The sequence below is a fragment of the Oryzias melastigma genome, linkage group LG9 (genome assembly GCF_002922805.2).
Source record: "Oryzias melastigma strain HK-1 linkage group LG9, ASM292280v2, whole genome shotgun sequence".
Classification (NCBI taxonomy): domain Eukaryota; kingdom Metazoa; phylum Chordata; class Actinopteri; order Beloniformes; family Adrianichthyidae; genus Oryzias; species Oryzias melastigma.
In genome coordinates this window covers 2,151,798-2,168,021 of record NC_050520.1, presented here as the reverse complement: position 1 = coordinate 2,168,021, position 16,224 = coordinate 2,151,798, and the positions used below count along the sequence as shown (strand labels likewise).

General features: G+C 35.3%; 1 protein-coding gene across 1 annotated transcript in view; it reads right to left on the bottom strand.

The window, feature by feature from the left end:
- Positions 1-16,224, bottom strand: part of fbxw8 (F-box and WD repeat domain containing 8) — a 26,381-nt gene extending 10,157 nt beyond the window's left edge. Inside the window, exons 1-7 of the mRNA XM_024275130.2 lie at positions 15,530-16,224; positions 15,350-15,454; positions 12,568-12,732; positions 11,634-11,722; positions 8,398-8,555; positions 8,130-8,326; positions 7,789-8,010 (exon numbers count right to left, since the gene is read on the bottom strand). Of these exons, the coding sequence (XP_024130898.1) occupies positions 7,789-8,010; positions 8,130-8,326; positions 8,398-8,555; positions 11,634-11,722; positions 12,568-12,732; positions 15,350-15,454; positions 15,530-15,958 (1,365 nt within the window). The 5' untranslated portion in view covers positions 15,959-16,224. The remainder of the gene's footprint in view (positions 1-7,788; positions 8,011-8,129; positions 8,327-8,397; positions 8,556-11,633; positions 11,723-12,567; positions 12,733-15,349; positions 15,455-15,529) is intronic.

Below are 16,224 nucleotides of genomic sequence, written 5' to 3'. Positions count from 1 at the left end.
TCCATCGAGCGAGGTGACAATGATGTCATCTGGAGCCAGCCTGAGCCGGCAATTAGCAGCTGGTGCTTCCTCGTCCAAACCAGACTGAGCAAACAGGATCAACCGCCAGGCAAAATTGTCTTTGAATAATTTAGGTGACAAAGACTTTACACGAAAGGACAGACCGCCACAAAAAAAGAGAGGTAAGAAAGACAGAAAACAGAGACGGCGGGAAAGATAAGCCCGTTTACAGGACCGCACAGGTATGATGTAAGCTTTGAGAGGCTGCCAGCAGTCGTTTCGCGCCGTCTCCTACCAGAGCCAAGCAGAGCTTTAATTGTGCACCACCCCGGGGCAAAGCCCAAATCACACTGGACTTTGAAATGACAGCTTGATAGGATTTAGAGGGGGGGGTGTCGCAGAGATGAGGTTCAGCCTGCTGTTCTCATTGCACATTTGGAAAGATGTGATTATTAAATATCTGCGCTGAAATGAGGAACGGTTTTTGAGGGAGGGGAGGAGGGATGCTGCGTGGAGAAAGTAGGAAAGTCACCGTTGTGAGATCAAAATTTTCTAAACTGCAATCAAAATGTGAAGTATTGAGAATAAAACTTCATTATTTGCAAATCAAAACATTTAAGAATCAATTTAAGAAACTTATTTTTTACTTTCAAAAATATTTTTGCATTTGCAAACTTTTTTTGCTTTAAAAAAATAATAGAAAGATAAGGCATAATTCAACTAAAAACATTTGTGCTGCAAACGCAAAAATATTTTTTTGAAGCAAAAAAAAGTTTGCAAATGCAAAAATATTTTTGAAAGTAAAAAATAAGTTTCTTAAATATTTTGATATCAAATATCATTTTAAAGAAAACAAAAGTTTGTAAAAGCAGAAACATTTTCTGAAGGTAAAAAAAGGTTTGCAAAAGCAAAAATATTTTGAAAGTAAAAGAAAACTTTGCAAACGGAAAAAATATTATTTGAAAGAAAATAAATTTGCAAATGCAAAAATATTTTTTAAAAGCAAAAAAATGTTTGTAAACACAAAAATATTTACTGACAGTAAAAAAAAAGTGTGCAAATGTAAAAATATTTTTAAAAGTAAAAAAAAAGTTTGCAAATGAAAATGTCTTTTTGAAACACAAAAAAGTATATTTGCAAATGCAAAAATATTTTTGAAAGCCCAAAAAATCTGCAAACGCAAAACTATTTTTTGAAAGCAAAAAAAGTTTGCAAACAAACATATTTTTTAAAGTAAAAATAAGATTTCTGAAAGGAAATATTAATTATTATTAATTAATTATTAAGTTTTATTCCTAATATTTTACATTTTGTTTGCAATTTAGAAAATTTTGATCTGAAAACTGTTACTTTTGCTAACAATATGGTGGCACAAAAATCACTCCATACATTTACTTAATCTACTAGAATCACGTTGATCATGTTAACTGCTGAAAAGCTACAGTTTTGTAAAAGGTTTAAACTTGTGTTAAAGGGTTAATGCTGCATCTCTGAACACATTTAGCCAAAAGTGAGGCGTGTTTTGAGCACAGATTTCTTGAGCAAACCTGAGCAGCGCTCAGTCTAACACGACCCCCGACGTCCTCAAACAGCGGTTCAAATCTGCATGAGCTCAGCCGCCATGTGGACAAACACAGATTATCCCGCTGCAGCAGATGCAGCGTAATGATGATAATAGCAGGTTTCTGGTTCCATCTTACGCTGGCACTTCCAGCCTCACTTACACAGACACGGACAGCCACGGAAAATAATAAACGTGCTTTTCTTCTTGCTTATTTGTGAAAGAAATCACAAATGTCAAGTTACAGTTCACAAGTTTGCTTCTTTAAAATAAACTTTAGCTTCATTCTTTGGACAAAAACAAGCGACAGGAAGTGAGCTTTCTCTGAATTTATGCTTTGTTTATGTAGCACTTTCCTCTGCTGCAGCGGAGCAATGTTGGGCTTTGTATTCGTTACCATGACAACGCATCACCCCGAAAAACAATTTAAATCAAAAACATAACAAAATTGATCTAATAATTGATCTATTGTTTTTGTTTCTTAAGTGACCAGATGTAGGATCATGCCAGACGAGGTGTCCCATATCAGAAACGAATGGACACCTCGTCGGGCATTATCCCGTACATCCTTGATCCCGGCCGGGGACCCGTTTAATGTCAGATAATAGTTTTATGGACTGGCCTGTACGAGGTTCAAGAGGTGGACCATTTTTTTTACCTTAACTTTTGAGGTCAAAGTTAGTCTTTACTCTCTATTAAATAATAATATCAAACTCTATTTGTTCATTAAAATGGGACATAACAGCTGTTAGCCCCATCTGAATGTTGTGGTGCAACAGATAAATGCTAAAACAAAAATTTGAATAGATCATTTTAACAACTTTATTAGCAGCATTCATGTAATATCAAGTTGCTGCATTATTCTCATCCATATTTGGAGTAAAGACTCCTGGAATCTCTTTTATTTTGAAGTAGAAGGCCCTTCTTCTGTTTCCTCTTTGACTCTTTTCTTTTCAAATATGCTTGTTTTTTGTTGTTTTTTACTTTGCTAGCTTGAGGGTCTCAGTGTAGCGGTCAGAGCAGCCGCTTTAGGAAAGTAGCAGATGGATTTTGGACATGTAATCAAGCAACTGGATGAGCATCCAGAATGAATTGGATGTGATGGAGAGAATCCAGTAGTTTAGAATCAGATTATGAATTAAAAAAAATTGTAAAAAATGTAAATTAAAGAGGTTAAGTCTGATTTTGTCGAGTTAAAACAAGTTAAGTTCTATAAGAAAAGTTGCCGTATGTGATGCCAAATCACTTGTCAACTAGAAATCAAGTGTTAAAGTCAAGTCCCGTATTTATTAGGTGAAAAATGAAAATGATGATAATGTGTCTGAACTATACAATGCTAAAGATTTGAGTTAGGGGTGTCAAATTATCATGTTAGTCACAATTAATTACTTACAAACTATTTTACTTTATTCGTTTCAACATTATATTTAATCTATAAGTATTATATAATATTTAAGGGATAACGTTTGACAAAGTGTCTAATATCAGATTATTTTGTTGGTAGGAAATAACTTTAAATATATTCTTTTTTTTTTTAATTAAATCTTTAAATTACAAGAAAACAAATCCAAACTATTTGATCTAAAAAGAACTTTATGTTTTCTTCTTCAACCTTTAATTTTTAGCTTTAGAGCCACAGAACGCAAAGGATTTTTTTTTGCTAGCAAACAGCTAATCTAGAATCTTCACCAAATTTTACTTTTTTTTTTTTTCTCAAACATAATCACAATTTGCAACCAAAACTTAGAGTTCAATAGTGTGGGGATTAAGTTCTCAAAAAATTTGGCAAACTAAACACATTCAGTACAACCGACATATAACGGAGGAGATTGATTGATTGACTGATTGATTGATTGATTGATAAAGGTCTTCAGCCAATCAGGACGCAGAACACAATGTGCTGTAAAAACAGAAAAAAACATGCGAAACTGCATAAAAAAATCCACGAAATAGAGAGTTTGCAAAAGATGAATCGTCATATACTGATGGAACAGTGTTTCTTTTTTTCTATTATCAGTGATTAAAGCATGACGCAGAGGCCTGATTACATCGGAAATGTTGGTTTTTATTTTCTAACTGTAGTTAATTTTTTTTTTGTCACCTCTCGGCCAGGACTCACTTGTAAAGGAGATTTCTTCATCTCAATGGGACTTCCTGGTTAAATAAAGGTTGATACAAAAAATAAAAATACAAAATGATACTCATAATGGACACCTTGTCAGACATTATCCTGCTCATACATAGACAATCCATAAATAAATACATATTAAATCAATTACTAGTACTTCAGGCTTCTTATTTATTTCAAAAAGCGCACAGTTTTACATCCGGTGTGATGCGTTGTCATGGTAACGACTAAAGAACATGGACCAAACTCGCTCTGCTGCAGTGGAGGAAATCGTCAGGACATGACCCCCCCCCCTACAGCATCACTGAAATGATGCTAAGCCCTCACAACCAACATACAGCTTTCACTTTTTCAGCTGATTGAATTCAATTCAGAAAAATGAAGACATGTGAAATGACAAAAATTAAAAAAATAAAAGTCAATAAAAGTTAAGGATTTTTAGAAAACCCTAAAGTTTTATGAACTAAAATGTAAAAGCTTAACATGTAAATAAATGCTGCATTAATTTCACTATAATCCAGCCGCCGTCCAACCGTCTCGGTCTGAACTTCTCGTGGATCTGACAGCTTTTCTGTCAGCACTTGTGCTTTGTGTTAGCTCCACTGCAGCGGATGAATAGACTGGCGGCGTGGATGCCAGCTCGCGCTGAATGCAGAGCCACGAGCTGGGCGGCTGCCCGGGCAACGCTGGTCCTCTGACAAGAGGAAGGCGAGGACTAACGAGGATCTGGAGACCGGCCTCGACCACCCAAACCGACCCCACCAGACAAAAACAACGAGCACATCCTTGAGAATGAAAACCTGGAGAGATTCTGTTGATACAGCTGCACCTGACTTTAGAAAACATGCTAATCTGAACGCTGGGAATGAAAAGTGTCATTCTTCAATAGAAGAGAAGTGACTTCCTGGGAGATCCAGGAGAGGTTTTAATGAAGCTTATGTTGGTTCTTCTAAAGCAGGGGTGTCAAACTGAATCACACAAGGGGTCAAAATCCAAAAATACACCTTAGGTCGCAAGAAGGATAAATATTTATTGAACACTCGAAAACTACATTTTTAAACTTTAAAACCTTAACATTTTAACATAATTATGAACTAGATATATATCATTACCTGCAACAATGTTAATTTGATGCTGAAGATGCTGAAATTGATAGCTAAAAACATTAGAGCTAATAGCTGAAAACGCTGAAGCTGATAGCCAAATACATAAAATCCCTAAAATATTAGCTAAATATCAAACTAGCCTAAAAAAACGAAGAAAAAAAAGAATGGGTTAGCCAAAACAGCTGGCATGTCGCTGAAATATTAGCTAAACTCCAAAATAAATTAAAAAAAAATCTTAGTAAATGCCAAAATAGTCCAAAAAGGTTTCAGAATGCCAAGTTTTAAAACTTTAAAATAGTAACTTTTTAACATAATTATGAATAGTAAAAATACAGGAATATTATTCCAGAATAAATCATTTTAAACCTTAAATAACTTTCAATATTTTACTCTCCATAAAGGCGAGGAATCTCACATTCGTTTTAAAGAGCGGCGTCTTTTCCAGATGAGATAATTCGTTTAGGATGAAAAGAGGACGCAGCCGCTCGTGCAACCATTTATGCAAACCAAATTATTTACATTGTGCGACTCCCTTTCTTTCACCGTCACGCGCCCGCCGGCCTACAGCACGGCTGACCTTGTTAACTCTAATGGAAACCTTTCATTTCAACCGCTGAGGTCAATATGCAGCCATCGCTGTGGAGTAGCCCTCAAAGCCAGTCTCCACCGCGGGCCAACATCCGTGTTTACCCCTCACAAAGCCTTGATACGGCTCCATCGCTTCCATTAGCATACAAACACCAGATTGTAATTCCCTGTAGGTAATGGACTGCTGTCCATAATGGACCAATTAACCAGCAGCCACATGCTAACTGGTGGCAAAACGGCCCTCACAACACATCGAGGAGAACTTCCTCACTCGTTAAGATGCAGAATAACTCCTCGGTGAACGACCGCGGCAGACGAATTCTACCGCAAAGGAGCTTCACGTGAAACAAAAGACGAAGCAGATGTTCTCACACTGCTACAGAATCTGAAGTTTGAGCTTAAATAGACGTCAAAATACAAACTAAAAGTAGATCTTCTCTGACGATTCCAAAGGTGTCCAGAACGGAAAGAAAGATGGAGGGAGGAGAAGCCAATCTGGATTAGAAAAACTAAAACTTTCTTCTACTTTAATTCAGTTTCGGAATAGTTGAAGTTATTTGTACCACAGAGAAAAAGTTAAAAAAAAAAGGTAATATTTCAAAATTAAAAGGCTTAAAATTATGACGAAAAAAGTTATAAAAGTACGACTTTTTCCTCATAAATTTATTAAATTTGCACCACAAAAACTTATAATACGAGATTAAAGTTGTAAATATGGAAGAAAACGTTCATAAATTTATGACATTTCTTTGTAAATATAAAAGATTAGGACCACAAAAACCAAAAGTATGTTTATGACATTAAATTCAAAGTGAACTTTATCCAATTTGGTCAAACTATCTTGAATTTGAACAGGTGAGCTGATTGTTTATTGATTATGTAACGAATGCTTTGTCTGATTTATTCATGTTTTATTCGTTTATTGGAGTCTTCCAGGATCTCTGCAGTTCCCGTTGATGAAACCTCCATATTCCTGCACTTCAAATCATTTCTTCCTCCACAAAAGACAAGATTTGTTCCAAGTCTGTGTGATTTTTCTGTCTGAAGAGCCTCGGTTTTCTGCATTTTCAGTGTTTTTGTGCTAAAAGGTTCAGAATTTCTTTGTTTTTGAAACCTATCTGGAAATAAAGCTTCACAAAATGCTCCACGTCTTTCATCTTCGAGCACAGCTCAGACCAACGGACAACTTTGGGGTTTTTTTCTCGTTAATCTTTTACTTTTTATCTCATATGTTTGCAAGTTTTAAAGCAATGAATTTACAACATTGAAAGTAATACATTTATAACTTAAAAAACACGTGAATTTACAAAAAAAAAAATCATATTTTTTTAGCCTTTGACTTTTAAAGTTGTAAATATACGACTTTATTCTTGTAATTTAACAATTACAACTTTTCTCTGGTAAATGTATGACTTTTAAGTTTTAATTAAAAAAATATTTTTTGTTTGTAAACTAGCTCTAATACTATATCGTCAGGCCCGGCCCTAGACTGAATGGCGCCCCCTTCAGGATCTGAAATTTGAACGTCCCAGCTGGGGCTCAAACCGGATTTTTACCAGGAAATGTTTTTTAAAGCAAAAACTGTTTGCAAATGCAAAAATATTTTGTGGAAGTAAAAAAAAAAGTTTGCAAAAGAAAAATATTTTCTCAAAGCAAAAAACCGTTTGCAAACTCAAAAATATTTTTGAAAGCAAAATAAAAAGTTTACAAACGCAAAAATAAGATATTTTAAAGAAAATATTAAACATTTTCATTTGCTAATTATGAAGTTTTGTTCCTAACATTTTAGATTTTGTTTGCAATTTAGAAAATTTTGATCTCCAATCTGTAACTTTTGCTTGCAATATGGTGACACAAAGATCACTCCATAAAAACGTGTTTTTATTTAATTTTTGTTCTATTTTTTTTATCTGTATTTTTTTCTTAAACATTCAGTAAAATAGAGAAAATTTTCATTTGAGCTTGTTTATGTCCAGACAGGTTTCTGGTCTAATTCAATTTATTTTTTGCTTTTTAAAAAAAGTCTCTTAGATATTCTGAGAAGTAAAGTAGAACTCATTTAAAATACTTTCTACTCTAATTTATGTTTTAGGGTTTTTTTTTAGCCTTTTTATATTTTCACCTAAATATTCTGAGAAATTAAGTAGAAATAATTTGAACTCGTTTAAATAATGATTGTTTTTGCTTTTATTTTATTATTTTTATGCTTAAATTATTGTTTCTGAGAATAAACGTGGTGTGTTCTAATTTTTATGAAGATATCAGTTTGAATAAAAATCCAAAAACTAAACAATTATCGTAGACGTCAGTCCCAGAAAATATATTTTGGATGGTGTTGTCTTTAATTTTTGCATAAAAAACAGAAACAGTAAATAAAAATAAAAGTAAAGTGAAGGTGAACCCACCTTGTTGCCCCCGTCATGCATGGCCCAGCCTGCACGCTTCACCCCAAAAGCGATGAGGGAGTCGGACGCGTCCAGGCAGGTCACAGGATGACCGTAGACCGAGTGGAGCAGCTGTAGCTCCTCCTCCTCTCCAGGTATCAACAGGTGCACAGACTCCCCCGCTGCTATAGCCACCACCGGATGTTCACCCACCCGGCCGGGGACTACAACCACGGTCTGCACCTGGAGGACAAATCCAATTAGTATCAGTTAATCAATATCTGAATCCTTTTAGCTGCTAATTTGTTTGTTATTGGGGTAAAACTGAGTGATTTCAGTAGAGAAGAATCTTCCCGGCTCACAGGTTTGGGCAGCTGAGCGTGGCAGAGCGTCCTCCAGTAGCCACAGTCGTTGGCGCCGTCCAGTCGAACGTCTGAATCGGCGGCAGAGACCAGGACGGGGGTGTCCGGGCTCAGAGCCAGCGCCTGGATGCTCCCTGGGAGCTGGTAGTGGTGGATCGGTTCTCCTCCGGTCTCAGTGCTCCACAGGTCTATACAGCCTGTGAGGATTTAACACGCTGAATAACAACGTGAAGAAAATCTGTGTTTTTGTCAATCACACTGCACCCACCATCCTGGTACGCAGCAGCGGCCACCGTGGCGTTCACCTGGACGTGGCTGACGTGCGGCCGAGGGCTGGTGTGCGCCGACAGGCTGTTGGCCTTCAGGAAGGAGGAGGTGGCGTCCCAGTGCAGCGTGTCCCACAACCTCACATCACCTGACGTGTAGCTAAGAAAGAAACGAATAATGTAAATTCGATTTTTTTCTGTATCTCAGAGGGTTTGGGGCTGAAATTCAGACTGTTTTTGCATCAACCCAAGTTAGGTTGTTGTTTGTCTCTGTAGTAACACCATCCAAACACTAGGGGGCAGTATCTCTATCTTAAATCATTAAAAAACCTTTTTAACTGACCAAATTTCCTCCCTTTTTCTTAAACACTAAAAAAAAAAACGATATAGTTTGGGATTATCTTGTGACCTGGACTTTAAAAACATGCTCGATATTATCTTTTTCTTAATTGGGATCTCAGCTCAAAGCCAAACACAAACAGGGTGGAGAAGGTCGAGTTTTCTGCAGGCGGATGTGTCAGAGAAAAGTTATGCTTGCAGTTCCGTCCCTTCTGTCACCGAGTGACTTAAAGAGCCGTCGGGTTCATTAAACTCCTTATCCAGTTGCCTTTTAAATCTCATTGCACTCCTTTTCTAATGAGATTGTTCGCGACCCAATTGAATCGCTTTTGATCACCCTTAACTGTCATTGATTCTTAACCAGATAAACAAACTCTGGCGCTCTCACTTAGCAGAATGAGACTTTAAATACCAATAATGGGAAAAATATTGATTTGTCTGAAGTTTTTAACATGTTCTTGTGGAACTTTTCTGACGATGGAGGACACAAATAAAGAAAATAAAGGTTAAAATTGCATTTATGAGTATTTCTTAATATAAACTGTTGTGAGCAGACAAAAAAATGCTGTTTAAAAAAAAAGCTTATAGCGGTGACGAAGAAGCTACAAGCTCCTCCTTCATCCACTTCTAGACAAATAGATCCATGAACATCTTTGTTTTTCTCGAATCTGGATCAGAACTGTTTGTCTGGACAGATCTGATATTACTCCCTGTTTTTGTGTCACCACTAATGTTAGTTTGAGGTTGGGAGGGGCTGTGAGCTAGCATGTAAACAGAGAGCTCTCAGTTATGGGTTGCTTCGCAAAGTCAATTTATAATGAACTCCTGCTGCACAACAGAAACTATGTCCTAGAAAAAGACAGGTTTTTAGATTTTGTCTAAAAGCAGCACAATCATAGTTGAAAAACCACAAGGAATGTATGGAGTGATTTTTGTGTCACCGTATTGTCAAAGTTTTGGGATCAAAATTTTCTAAATTGCAAACAAAGTGTAAAATTTTAGTAATAAAACTTCATTTTTTGCAAATAATTTTAATATTTGCTTTTAAAAATCTTATTTTTGATTTCAAAAAACATTTTTGCGTTTGCAAACTTTTTTTTCTTTCAGAAAATATTTACGCATTTTCAAACCTTTTTTACTTTAACAAATATTTTTGTGTTTACAAACTTTATTTGCTTTCAAAAAATATTTTTGCATTTGCATCTTTTGTTGTTTTCAAAAAATATTTATGCATTTTCAAACTTTTTTTTACTTTCAACAAATATTTATGGATGTGCAAACTTTATTAAATGTATTACAAAAATATTTTTGCATTTGCAAATTTTAATATTTTGTTCAAAAATATTTTCACATTTCGAAACTTTTTTTGCTTTCAAAATATATTTTTGCATTTGCAAACTTGAATTTTTGCTTAAAAAAATATTTTCGCATTTGAAGCACAAATGTTTTTAGATGAGTTGTGCGGCATCTCACTACTTTTTAAAAGAAAAAAAAATGAAATTAAAAATTAAATATTTTAATTTGGAAATTATGAAGTTTTATTCTTAACACTTTACATTTTGCTTGCAGTTTAGGAAATTTTGATCTCAAAAGTATTACTTTTTTTTCCAGAATGGTGACACAAAAATCACTCCATAGAATTGCTTTGAAAATAGATCAAAAGATGATCAGAGTTGGGTTTTTTCAAAGTACAAAGACTGTTTTGGTACTTTGTGTTGCATGTTTTCTAACGGTACATCATACAAACACGCGATCTTCTCCACAGAGAAACAGAAGGACTGATGGGAATTTAATCACAGCCTTCCCTGGAGACGAAGCACGTCTCCGTGAGGACCGTCTTATTGAGCCCCTGAGCTGCTCACAATTTATCACTGTCTCTCTGCGACGGCTTCAGATGCTGCAAATGTCACAAACAAGCAGTTGAGAGACACAATTGATAAAAAGTCCAAAAAAAGAGGGTAACTTTCAAAATAAAATATAGATACATGTGTCATTAGGTTTTATTGTTGCACCTGCAGTTTATTTCAGTAAACCACCTGATGCCTTAAAACTGTAAACGATGACAAACACGGATAAAATCCCCTTTCAGATTTCCCAGGAGATTTTTTTTTTAATTGAGTTTGTCTTAAAATATTAAATATTTGGAGTAAATAAACTTTTTTCCAACAGAAACCAAAAACGGCCTATCCTACTTTTATTTTTTAACCATTTTCTTGTTATAACGAGAAAACTACATTTTTTTTTTATATAATAGATTAACCGATTTGAGTCGATCTAAGCTTAATAGATCAATAATCGATCCATAAAAGTATAGATCGATCTAACGCATAATGCTAAAGCCTGCTAGCTTGATGCTAACGTATAATGAGATTTCCCAAAGGATGGCTAATGCTAACGCTCGGTCGACCTAAACATACATTGTTGACTAAATGAACATCTTTATAAACTCACAGGTATGCATTTTTAATCTTTTTTAAGGAAATATTTTGAAGTAACAATTTTTTGCTCATACTTTCTTCTTCTTTTGGAATAAAGTGTAATGCGTGATCGCCTCCTAGTGGTCAAACTGAAACGCCCTCCAGGAGAGGAAGAACAATTGTTGGAGCTTCTCAGTTTGAGAATCCATGTAACACTGTATGATATTAACAGACCTGCAGATATCATAATGTGAATTATTTTCATTTAAAATAACCTTTAGCACAAAAATATGCACATTTACAAACATTGTCATTAAATTACAAAAAAAAAATTCCAATTTCAAAATATCTAAAAAAACTGATAAATACATCAGCACTGACATGTTACCACTTTTTTTTATAGAAATGACCTTTTTAAGTTGAAAGTTGATCACTTAATAAATGCATAAATCTAAAGTTTCTGTTAACACGTGTCGACTCACCCAGCCAGGACGTAATTGTCACAGGAGCTGACGTCACACAACACCTTCCCCAACTCGAACTGCAGCTGGCTGATGGATCCCACTCGGTTCTGAGCAGAAAACACGAGCAGAACACTAAAGTTATGCTACAATCTGTTAAAGGCGCACTCTGATCATCTTTTTATTTACTGTAATAGCCTTCCCAGTGGTCTTTTAACCCTTTAACTGACTACTCAACAAAACGGTAGGAAACATTTAGATAACATGTTTTTAAAAATATTTACTGTGTGTATTACTCCCCAAGATACGGAGCGCCTAAAAGGAAACTGAGGAAAAAATGATTTTTTTTTCCAAAAATTGAAATAATAATAATTTAAAAAAAGAATTCTGGTTGGTAATTGATAAACACCTGATAGTAACTGGTGTGCATCAATTAGTAACCAGAACATTTCTTTAATTACATTTTTATTTAAAGAAAAAAACTGTATCTGGTGTGCACAAGTTACAAAACAGATTTTTTGAACTACTTCAATTTTTAGAAAAACAATTTCTAGTAAGTAACCAGAACATTTTTTACTTCGATTGTTTTTTACGAAGCCCCCAAGTATTTAAAAATATATATATATATTTTTTTACTTCAATTATTTTTTTTACTTTGTCCCTTTAGGGCCTCCGTACCAAAGAAAGAAGCAGATGGAAAAAAAGCCTTTTATTTTTTTTTTTTTGTGTTAAAGGGTTAATTAGGATTATACAGTTTTTAGCCAAAATCAATAAACCTAAGTTGTTTTTGAATAAAGAAATATATTAAATGCACTTTTATGCTTAATTTTCTTGAATCATGTTCTCCATTATCAGAAAAGTGTTCTTTTTCTTTGGATAAAAGCTGCGGGAAAACATTTCTACGAGTCAAACGATCTCATGCTCTTTTTTTTAACCCTCTCCTCAGCTGCATCACCTTCCAGTTGGAGCGCACGGCTTTGGCAGAGCTCCTGCAGTCGCGCAGGGTGCTCTTCCAGCACGGGGAGTCGGACACGCTGGCATGCGGATGGTATCCTTCCCTGGTGCACATCCTGAACCACAGGACCCCGTCCTCAGCCAGGACTCTCCACGCCCGGCTCACCTGGGAGGAGATGAGACACGAGGACTGAAGCTTGAGTCAGCATACATTAACGGCTTGCATCACTCACTCGGCTTTAACAAGCCCGGCTGACGGCCAAATGGACTCAGTGTTCTGTAAAGCTGATGCACAAAATGTAATTTACTAATCTGAGCTGAATGAAGTCGCATCAGAGGCTCCAGGAGGCAGAGAAGCTTTTATGGACACAATAGCTTGTTTACTTTAACTTTAAAATCCCCCCTTTTTACATATATACATTTTAACTTGTTTTAAGTAAAGAGTTACATTTAAAAAAATTGATGCTCGGCTGTTATATTGTATTATTCTTTTTTTATTTTTATTTTTTATTAAAAATCCACTTAAATAAACTAGATTCTTCCTGAACTTTATTGACTTTTGCTCTTGAACCAAAGGGAAAACGTTAAATCTTTAACTAATCTGCTCACAACACATTAACTGTAACATTTATTATCTGTAACTTTTAGGGAATTTGTATCACTTGAAAAGAATGGGAAAATGCATTTGAAAAACATTAATTTGTCTTCTAAAATGTTATGATTTAGGTTTTTATGGTCATCTTTATAAAACCGACAATGGGCTTATAATGATTTAGTAAACAATTAGTAAATAATTTGAGGTGCAATATTCAAACAAAAAAAACATTTAAATTAGGGCTGTGAATGTTGACGCGTTAATGCGCATGATTAATAGAATGTATTTACAGCCTCAGGCGTCCTGCTGTGTAGCTGTGAGATCAGCGTAATAAATCTAAATCTAAAACAAACTTTTTGTGATTGAGATTTTATTAAATTAAAAAGATAATAAGGCATTTATTTGTAGTTTTTCTTTTTTTTTTTTTACAAAAGCAATCATTTATTTTAATAAATAAGGCGGAGAACGAACATCAATCTGACGACTCTAATGCTGAGCTGCAGTACACCCGCTATGAGGGGCGGAGCAAAACGGAGCTGTCCGCTTTTACAAATCCAACGAGGAAACCAAATATTATTCTATTTTAGGATGGGGACCTACATGAATATTCCACAATATCAAGCACCGGTGATGTCTGAAAATAGAAGAAACTCTGCGGTTCTTCACCACGAAAGTCCCGCCCATCGACGTCGCGGGAGGCGAGCAGTTTAGAATGAATAGACACGCCCCCACCGGAAAGCAGATTTCAGCTGAGCCGACCTGAAATCCAGCTGGATCAAACTTCTCCCCCAAAAAATTTGTTTTATTATTTTTCACAAACATAATGAAAAAAATGTATGAGAAAAAAAGAAAAAGTCAAAAAAACAACAACAAAAAAAAATAGACAGCAGCGAGAAATTGTTATTTTTTGGGCTGCCTGGTGTGACTTTAGTCTGGATTTTTTTGTATTTCCTTCAAAAACATGTTGATTAGTTTGTTGAAAAATTGTGTTCTTGTTTTATTTATATAATTACAAGTACATTACGTTACGTTAAACATTTTCAGGGTTTCCACAGCAAAATGAATCCCATTTTCCCAAGTGGAATTTTCAGTTTTTGCATAAATTTTAAGTCTAGTGTGTGAATATGACATGGAAAAAAAATTACAAAATAAAAGTATTGTCACAAACGATACCAAAATAAGCAGCAGGTAGTCTTTTAAATTGAAAATACAGAAAATTCAAACACTCCTTCATAGACAGACTTAGACTCTCCAGTGCAGGAGTAAAATGTACCATCACTGCAGTTTGGCTGTTTAAACCAGGGGTCTCCAATCTAAAGAACTAGAACAATTTTAATCCTACCATTGTGACTATTTGGTTTTGAAGAAAAAAAGTGACATTTCTGCTTTTGGTTCATTTGTTTTAATTAATTCACTTTTGCCATTTATGTTAAATATTTTTAACTTGTCAGATAACTGAGCAAAAAGTTTGTTTAAAGGTTTACTCTATTGTCAGAGGGATTTATTATTAGAATGAGTTTTATGTACTACACAACAGTTTTAAGTTGTTGTTCAGAGACAACATTCTTAAAGTAGAAACATGTATAGTTTAAAAAAAAGGATTATACAATAACATTTACATGTTAATAGTATGGAGAAAATAGGGATCATGGTGCTCCAGTCATGAAAGAAAACTCTGTTTTACTTTATTGCATTTTAATTCAAGTAAATCTGCAGCAGGAGGAGGATCTTACTTGACATATTTGACAAATGTTTTATTTTGAGAGGAACATGTACATACTTTAGTTGTATAAGTTACAATTGTAATGAATATAATAATATGAGTTTTTAAGTATTATGTTAAATATTTAAATGTTTTATTTTCTAAATGAATGGATTAATGGCTACAAAACCTAAAAAAGTGTATTTTTCTAAATGGTGAAGTGGGATTTTGCTGCTTATGTGAGTTTTGAAACTGGACCAAAAGGGTTTTTGGGGTTATAGATTGTAAAACCCTGGTTTAGACTAAATGTATTTATAAATAATGTAAACAAATATATAATATTACGTAGTTTTTTTTTTCTTGCTTTACATCTTTTTAAGACATTGTGCATGAAAAGTCAATTTTCTTTCATGTCTAACAATAAAATGAATCAAACTTTAAAGTTTTGGCCAGTCCTGATCTATTTCTTCTCCACCAAAAGCTCACCTGGGCACACCTGCCAAGCTCAGCACAGGTGAGGTATTGGAAAATCTTCAAGGCTAACTCGTATGGAAGCTCGACGTCAAAGAAGGGAATATCATTGACTTCATTCTGCAACAGAACAGATTATATTGAGAATTGGGATGTTCTCTCCATTAACCACCTTCAATGTGTTTCATCGTCTACCAAATCCTCAATGAGTTGTTCCACCAGCTCCTCTTCCCGCCTCCCTTTCGGCTGCTTCTCCTGCTGCAGAGACGCGCGGCATGCATCGGTCATGTTGTGATACTGCCTCTTCCTCCTGGTTCTCTCCTCCTGGATCCTCTCCAGCAGAGGGCTGGTTCTCCCATCCAGCAAACTGCGAGCGATGGACACATATTCGGGCTGGTCCTCCGTGTCTGCCACCTCCCCGAGTTCCTTTCTGCCAGAAACGGCGTTGTCCTCGGAACAAGTGAGATGTTGGTTCTTTGGAGCATCTCCGCGGCTTGACTCGTGAGGAACATCGCCAGAGGAGGAGGAGGTGGAAGGAGCGCGACCGTGGAAGTGCTGCTCTTTTTTATGGCTTAACTCTTGTTTCCAACGCTCCCTGAACGTAGCAAGCTCTTTATCTGCCATGTCATCGTCAACGAAGCTTGACTTTACATTTTTAATGTGAATTAAACATAAAACATTCAAATAAAATACAACAAATATTCTATTAAAGTTAGAACTACCGCCGTGTTGAACAACGGAAACAAAACAATCCGTCGATATAAACAGTCCGGTGAGGAACAAGAATTAACGATACTTTACTTCCGCTTGTTCCTCGGTGTTGTGTAACTCTAAAATCACTATTACAAATTTAACTATTCTGTGAATTAAAACATGAATTAGTATTTTAC